This window comes from Helicoverpa armigera, chromosome 26, assembly GCF_030705265.1.
Source record: "Helicoverpa armigera isolate CAAS_96S chromosome 26, ASM3070526v1, whole genome shotgun sequence".
NCBI classification, from domain to species: Eukaryota; Metazoa; Arthropoda; class Insecta; order Lepidoptera; family Noctuidae; genus Helicoverpa; species Helicoverpa armigera.
The window spans coordinates 1,526,538-1,534,287 of NC_087145.1; the positions used below are offsets into that span (position 1 = coordinate 1,526,538).

General features: G+C 42.2%; 1 protein-coding gene across 1 annotated transcript; it reads right to left on the bottom strand.

The window, feature by feature from the left end:
* LOC110379941 (vitellogenin) lies at positions 1-6,655 on the bottom strand. Its single transcript, XM_049849696.2, has 7 exons — positions 6,524-6,655; positions 3,863-5,735; positions 3,564-3,777; positions 2,269-3,229; positions 1,284-2,153; positions 1,016-1,199; positions 1-735 (listed from the first exon to the last, which is right to left on the bottom strand). Exons 1-7 carry the CDS (start codon positions 6,552-6,554, stop codon positions 249-251), a joined length of 4,620 nt encoding a protein of 1,539 aa, XP_049705653.2. The 5' UTR covers positions 6,555-6,655; the 3' UTR covers positions 1-248.
* Positions 6,656-7,750: the final 1,095 nt, after the last annotated feature.

Genomic DNA, 7,750 nt, shown 5'->3' on the forward strand with positions numbered 1-7,750 from the left:
TCATTTATAATATTATTTTAATGTAACTTCAATAAGTTATCAACATTTTACAGGTACATTTTCATGTGGTGTAAGGTCGTTAAGTTACATACGATACAATTACATAATTAGAAATACTATTTTATATACACTGACATATTCAAATAGATACGTTATAAATATTTGATTCATACTATATTTACAATTGCACATTGTAGTCATATTTCAATAGGACTAGCTCGGTCATCGTTAAACTACCAATTTATAGTTTAGTGGGAGTGGTTCTTAGCCTTGCTCCATTCAGAGTCAGAGCTGAGGATGTTGGTGTACTTAACGAAGGGCTGGTATGCCTTCTGTTGAGCTTCCTTCTTCAGCGCCTCAGTCTTGGGGTCGCTGTTCTCACCGTCCAAAGCGAAGGACGCACCATATAGCTGAGGAGAGTCCACAATACCGTAAGGCGTGATGTAGTCGTCACGAGTTTGAGTGGAGTCCTGTCCGCAGACACCCCTGGTGGTCTTACGGTGCTCATCAGTGAAGATGGCGAGCCTCTGCTGGTCGTAGACGATGCGGATGGCTCCGTTCTTGATGTTGAAGACGAGGACGCCTTCAGCCAAGGTGTAGTACTGCAGCAGAGGAGCTTCAGCTTCATCGTTCCAGTATGAGGTGAGGGCGCCTTCAGAAACTTTCTTGCCGTTGGTCTTGACGTCAATACCGGCAGGCTTGATGTTCAGCTCCAAGTATTTACCGTCCTCAGTCCTGCAAAAGAAGTTTCCTTATGTAGTATCTGTTGGTATCGTAATTATTATAACGTTTATACCTAACAATTACAAAACCCGTACGATCAAAAGTTAGAAGAGAATTTGTAAACTTATACTTAAGGCAAAATGCATTTTTCATCTACGTCTTGAAGAAATTATGCGCCTTTTCACAAAAACTTCTATGTCTTCTTCACAACACAATGGTTCAACTGATCCACCTTAATGTCAGGTATGGTTTCTTTCTCATCCATAATAGTTAGGATTATGGTTACACTTACACGTATGATACGTAGACCTCCTCCTGCTTCTCGCTGGGCCTCCTGGCGAGGATGACCAGGTCGGTCCACTTGCCGTAGTCATTGGCCTCGTCCACCATCACCACGTGCCAGGAGCCGGATAGACCGTAGTCGTAGCTGCGGCCGCTGAAGGTTTGGATCTTGCTGCTGTCCACAACACAGTAGGCTGTTGGAAAGAAACCAGCAATTAGTATAAAACATTAAAAAACAAATAGCTGCTACATCAAGATAGTTTGAAAGAATTACTCACGAGTGTATTGCTCGCCGTAGTAGTAGTTGTATGAACGCTCAACGGCAGTAATGGGAGCGTACACAGCAAAGCCGAAGGGGTAGTAAGCCACACCCTCAACGTTGTTCAAACGGAGCACTCCGTATTGGGAAGCAAACTCGTAGTTAGCGTAGTTCTCTTCGTAGAAGAACTGAGCTTCGATTTCCAGTTTTCCGTTCTCAATGGTCCTCAAAACGTCCTCTTCCTCAGTGTAGGAGTTCCTCGACTTGAAGATGTCGTAGTACTCAGTAATGCTCTTCATAGCTACTGGGGTCAGTTCCTTGTCTTCGTAAGATATTGAAGCCTTGAAGAAGTCGGGAGCGTGTGCCTTAACGATTAGCTTGTAGCAATCTCTTTGGAAGGTGTTGTTCTCGTTAGTCTCTTCCAAGCACTTCTGGGCAGAGGGGTCATTTTGTAATTGTTCGGTGTAAGTCTCGCTACGCTCACTGTAACCTTGGAGATGAATGTTCTTCTGGTTTCCGAACTTCAAGTCAAGATCGTAAGTGACCTTAATTTGGTTCTTCAAAGCTTCCTTGAAGTTGAGAGGAGCAATCTTAGGTTTGACGACCTTGAATACTGCGTTGATCTGTTCTTGCCAGCTGCTCAAGAAGAATACTCCCTGGAACTTGTTGTCAACGAAGCTGTCGGCGATGGCAGCGGTGAGGACATATTCGACCTTCTTCTTTCCTTCAAAGACAGCGCTGAAATCGTAGAGCTCCACTTGGGCAGACTCGATACCGGTGGCGGCGCGCTTGACGATCTCTTCGCGGCGAGCCTGGCTGTTAGCAGACACGTCCTTGAAGAGAGCAGCAGGTGCCAGTTCACCGCTTTGTTTCTGGTTGTACAATGTGTCTGAAAGAAAGGTATAACATTTATATAAAGACCAAAATGTGATAAAATTAGCTGCACCAGATAATAAGTTACGTATGACAATGCTAAAGAGTGGCAAAAAGTATATTCAACTTACCAGAGAAGAGGGTGACTGTCACATCCTTGTTGGTGGACTCCTTAGCATTGTATTTGAGTTCAAACTCGGTCAGGGCGATATCTTTCGGGTAGAAAAGTGTACCAATGCTCGAAACGATGTCTGTGTCGTAGAGATCGGTCGACTTGAAGTCAGAAGAGTAGGAGTATCCTTCGAAAAGTAGGGAGACACCGGCTAAGTATCCAAATTTAATTTCATTAGATACAACCTTCTCGGCACGTTTGATGATCTTGGTCGATGGGAGTTCAGAAATAGCCTGGATAGCATCAACCTTTTTCAGAGTAGTGTAGGGCCAAACGCTCAGGTGAACAAAGCTAGCATCTTGCTCGGGAAGCTTGAAGCTCAGTTTGACTTGTCCTGGTGTGATCACGGTGTTCAGGTTGGCGGGGATGTAGAATTGAATCTTGTTGATGACTCCAGCGAAAGCGTATACATCATTGAGCGTGTCCAAGAAACCAACACTGCCATCTACGTTTCTCGCATAAGTGAAGTCAATGTTCTTCTGCAGAGAGCCAGCTAAGGATTTACTGTTCCTGTCAACCTTGATTTTAGCTTGGCCGTTGAAAGAGTACATAAGAGGTTCATTGTACTCGTAGTAGAATGGCATACCAGAAGCAAGAGGGAAAACGATGTATGTCAGTTTGTTGTTCAATATCTTAGTGTATTGGACATCGACACCATTGAATAGTTTTTCAATGTTTTCAACAGTGCTAGTAATGAAAGCGATGAGGTCAGCTTCACTGAAAGTGATGAGTTTTTGCTGGTTCAAGTTCTCGAGGAAGAGAGCTCCTTCAATGGGGTCGGGTTTTTGACGCTTGAGGTTCAGTTTTTCAGCGATCTTCTTAGCAGAGTACTTCAAGTCTACCTTGGCCTTGTTAGGCTCGTAGATCAAATCGGCAATGTGCTCAATAATCTGCTGCACGCCTGAGACGGACAAAGTGACCTGCGAAAAAAAACAACTGTTAGAGCCGGAAACAGTTAAACAAATATATTTTCACGCCCAGGCAAGTACCAATGCAACTTTTCTAAGTTTGTATGCAGAGAACTGTACATACTTCTGAGTATATGTTAGATACCAATGACATATTGGCACACGAAAAAACCTCGAGGAAACCTAGACTTATAAAGTTTGAAATCACCAATCCACATTGAGCAAGAGTGGTGATTGACGCTCGATCCTTCTCTGTGTCAGAGGAGGCCTGTGCCCAGCAGTGGGACCATAAAAAGGCTGATGATGATGAATGTATTTTTAACTATAGCAAAATTCGGTTTATTACCTGGCTTTCCTCATTCAAGTTAGTGCCCCTAGTCCTCAGCGCAGTTCTGTGGTATACAGGGAAGAAGTTGTCCTCGCTGCCAACGTATGCCAGTTCCCTGAAGAAGGTGAAGTCATCTTCGCTGGTGTACTCATCAATAAGACTGTCAGTGGAGATGCGGTATCCGAATTTCTCTTTAGCAACAAAAGGTTGGACAGCCTTAGCAGTCTTGGCCCTGTAAATTAAATTAAGCATTAATCGTCAATACAATATAAAAAAGTATCTTATGTTAGTCTATTGTAAGTGCTGAAGAAACTTACAGTACAGAGAAGCGTGGGCTCTTAAGTCCAGCTGCGAAGTTAATGCCGTTAGCTAAAACAGCACGCACTTGGGTGCTAGGGTCGTCGTTGGTCATATGTGCCATGATTTGCATCATTTCAGCGGTGGGTTCGTTCAGGAAGATGTTCAAGATAGCAACAACTCTCACTTCGTAGGGCTCAGCAGTGTTCTTCAAGATGCTGTAAAGTGCAGCACGAACGTTTTCATCCTTGAGGTTAGCCAAAGTCTTCAGGCTGGCGACAATCTGGACGCGCAGGTACTTGCTGACTGCAATGCTGCCGTCCAAGTATGGAGCGTATACTTTCAGGATTTCTGGGTTAGCTAAGTTTCCTAGTGATCTAATGTAAACTTGGGCCTTGACTGTATCGCCATTCTGAGCAGCCTGTTTCAATTCCTTCGACAGCCAAGGGATGATAGATTCGACTACATATAAGCTATCCTCAACATTGCGGCTGAATCTGGTGGCAGCTAACAGGGCTGAGGTGTTAACCAACTTCAGTTGCTGAACTTCGGGGTTGATGGCGAATTCGAAAAATTCAGTCAGGACCTGTTTAGTAGGGTAGCGGAGGGCAGCACCAATACCAGAAATCAGCTCAGCTGCTTCTTCACCGCTGATCTTCTGGGCAAGCACCCAGGACTTGATTTGTTGGAATGCAGCAACGGTACCAGATTGAGCGAGAGCATCACGGTAGATGATCCACATAGCGTTCTTAGCGGCGTTCTTGGAGTTCCTGGCGATTTCAACGCTGTTGCTCAATACAGTCAGCTGCTCGGAGTTAAAGGTAGCTAAGTGGCGAATAAGGATGTTGAATTTTGACAGGAAATCAGCCTTCGGCAGTTGGCTGGGTGACTGCAGTAGGGGAGCCATTTCCTGGAGCAGTTTTTGAGAGTTAGCAATACTTTGGTCTGAGACCTTAGGGAGGAACATAGCTTCGCTCATAGTGAAAATAAGGGAGTCGATAGAGCGGCCTCCTTCAGGTTTTTTCCACTCAGCACCACTGTCTTGGACCGAGACAAGGTAGAATTTAACATAACTGGTAACTTGAGCCTTCTGTTTACCGTAAAGGAGAGGGCTGACAAAGACTGAGTTAAGGACTTCAGATTTGTAGATGGTGCCTTGTTTGCTCGCCACAATACGGGCTTCAGAAGTTTGCTTGAGCAACTGTTGTTCGTCATTTTCATAAGCGATGCCGTTCCAGATGGAGCCTTCTGGCACACCGGAGTATAAAGCAGAACGCTTCTTGCATGAGCCGTAGTTCTTGCTCTTGATCACCTCAATAGGTGCCTCCTCTGAAGCGAAGTTGGGGAATTCACGACGCCACTCAGCGGAAACAGGCGAAACGGTGTAAAGGGTCTCACATTCACCAGCCAGATCAGCTTCCACCTTCTTGAAGATACCTTGGAAAGATTCCTTGTCGTAGCTGTTGGGGAAGTTATCGACATGGCCGTAAGGAGAGAGATCAACTTGGAGAGCGCTGATGAGACCCTTCAGTAAGTTCTCGTGAGCAACGGAGAGTGTTTTGGGGACACTGAAAGACTTGACACGGCCACCCTTGACAAAGATCTCGATGGGTTGGTCTGAGATCTGAACGGGCTGGTACTTGAGGTCGGAAGGTAAGACGCTGAACGTAACTTTCTCATCCTGAACCTGTGCGTACACTGAGTTGGTCAGTTTGGCGAGGAGGTAGCCGGGAGCGACCACGCGGACGGCGAATTGAGCCTTGAAGGCGTTTCCGTTGCTGTTGCTGCCATCGAAAGACGCGACGGTGTAGGTGTTCACGTCATACAGGTACTCCTTACCGACCTGCCATGGCCAGCTTTTGTTTTGGGTGAGCGGGCTCGACGCTACCGCGGCTGTAACGAATTAAATGATTATTTATTTTGTCAAAACATAGGTTAAGTGTTTGGAACCTAACCTATATATTCAGTAATAATCCTTCAGGTAAACAGTTTATGAGCCTTATAAAAAATACTAGATAAAAAACATAAATAGTTTTCTATGAAGGTTATGATTCTTATCTTATATGATTATAATCAGTACTTATATCTCGTAATTGACCCTAAACATCTAATGGTTTTGGTTCACTGACTAAATTATAATTACACTAATTTTCATTATAAATATTTTGAACTGATAAAACTTTTAGAAAGCCGTAAGGTCATCCTAAGGCTAATTTATTAATTAATTAAAAATGCTTAGCCCCATGGTAACCTATTGATTAGCATGTGATATGGGTGCTAACAAAACACAACAAGTTGTATAGAAGCTTCTAAAATCGACAGGATCAAAGGGACGAACATACACATACCACTAAGAATAACGACATTACTATATTCTTATATGACGTTTAGGCTAGTGGTCAGTGAGAGACATAGATGGCCACCTATCCATGGCCCTATTGTGCTAGACGCAGCTTAATCATGAACTTTAAAAATGAGCATAGCCTAGCCAGTGCAACGATTAAGTATAAAGTGGAAGAATTGACAAAAAATACTAAAGAAAGATTGCGAATCATTTAAGACCTACCAGAAAGAGAATAGGTAAAAATTACTTTTAAAATACCGAGGTACACAAAAAACCGAAAATATATCATGCAAAATTCTTATCAAATGTGCTAGGTAATAAAGAAAGTAAAACTCACCGATAATCGCCGTCAGTATCAAGAGTTTCATGGTCCAAGTGTCCAGTGATCGTCTGCAGTGCTGCTTATTGCGAACACTTCTGATGCAGAAACTTCAATCACATAGCCTTTTATACTATCCCACAAATCAACTTTGCAAGACCCCTGACCTGCAGTTGATAACTGCAAAATCCAAAAATAACGTCACCACCCACTCAAAATTCAGTATTTAAGTTAGTTACTGATTTTTTATCGATTTAGTCGTCGTGCAAAATTATGTCTACCTAGACTTTTGCTTCTTGTGTTTGCTTCCTAAGTTACTAAGCGTTATCGTATACCTCTAATTCTTGATTTGTAGCTATAAAGCTATAAGCTATAAACAAAATAGTAATAGGTATATTTTCGTGAGCTATTGTAGTAAATTTCATAGATTAGCTTCTTTTGGATATGGTCCCAAATTGTTGAAAATAGTGGAGACCCCGCGACTTTCTGTGTATTTTGTAGGCCTAACATAATTTAATGAAAATATTCTTTACCTCTAGTATCAGATATCTCTGTAGAAATAAAATCAAAAATCATTTTCTCTTTGCGTCTCGAAATGTTAGCCCATTCATAAGTGTTAAAACCCCCAAAAACTAAAGGTAGCGATTAGTAAAATTCTCATTACCGTGTTTTAAAAATCTGTAGTGTTTGTTTCAATTTTACTTAGCAGCTGCAGTCACCGTAATTTTGAAAACCTCTTCAAAAATATTAGCATTTGGTTTCTCCAAATTGCAGACACAAAAGGCTGCCTAAAATATGACGATTTTAACGATTTTGATCGATATCAAGTGTACTTAAAAACGTTTAAAATTGCCATGCTGAATAGCAATGCTTGATTTGGTTAAGCTATCGAATACCGCTTTTTGGCAAATATCTTTTTTTTTTCAAATATCGGCCCCAGAATATTACCTATGCATAATATCTTCGATTCTTTAAACATCCCAAGTTATGGTAATGATAATAATAGAGCATTGTCATTTCAATAATAATATAAACGTTGCAGATAAAAATTATTTCGATAAATTCTCAATGACAAAGGAACAGAAAGGTCTTATCTTGTTGCAATTTGTGAAAGTAACTGTCAGTTTGTCAGTTCGTATTTTTTCCTCGGCAGATCAAGTTATAGTTATAGTACCTAATCCTTCTTATCGAGTGAGCTGCAGGTTTAATCATCTAACAAGTCCTAGTGTTTTCTCAAATCCTCCT

Excerpts from the sequence above, each read along its gene's own strand:
- LOC110379941 (XM_049849696.2), bottom strand. The coding sequence starts at position 6,554 with ATGAAACTCTTGATACTGACGGCGATTATCG. Across the intron at positions 3,778-3,862 it reads AGCCCACGCTTCTCTGTACT|GGCCAAGACTGCTAAGGCTG; the intron begins GTAAGTTTCTTC and ends TTTAATTTACAG. Across the intron at positions 736-1,015 it reads GAGGTCTACGTATCATACGT|GACTGAGGACGGTAAATACT; the intron begins GTAAGTGTAACC and ends CTTCTTTTGCAG.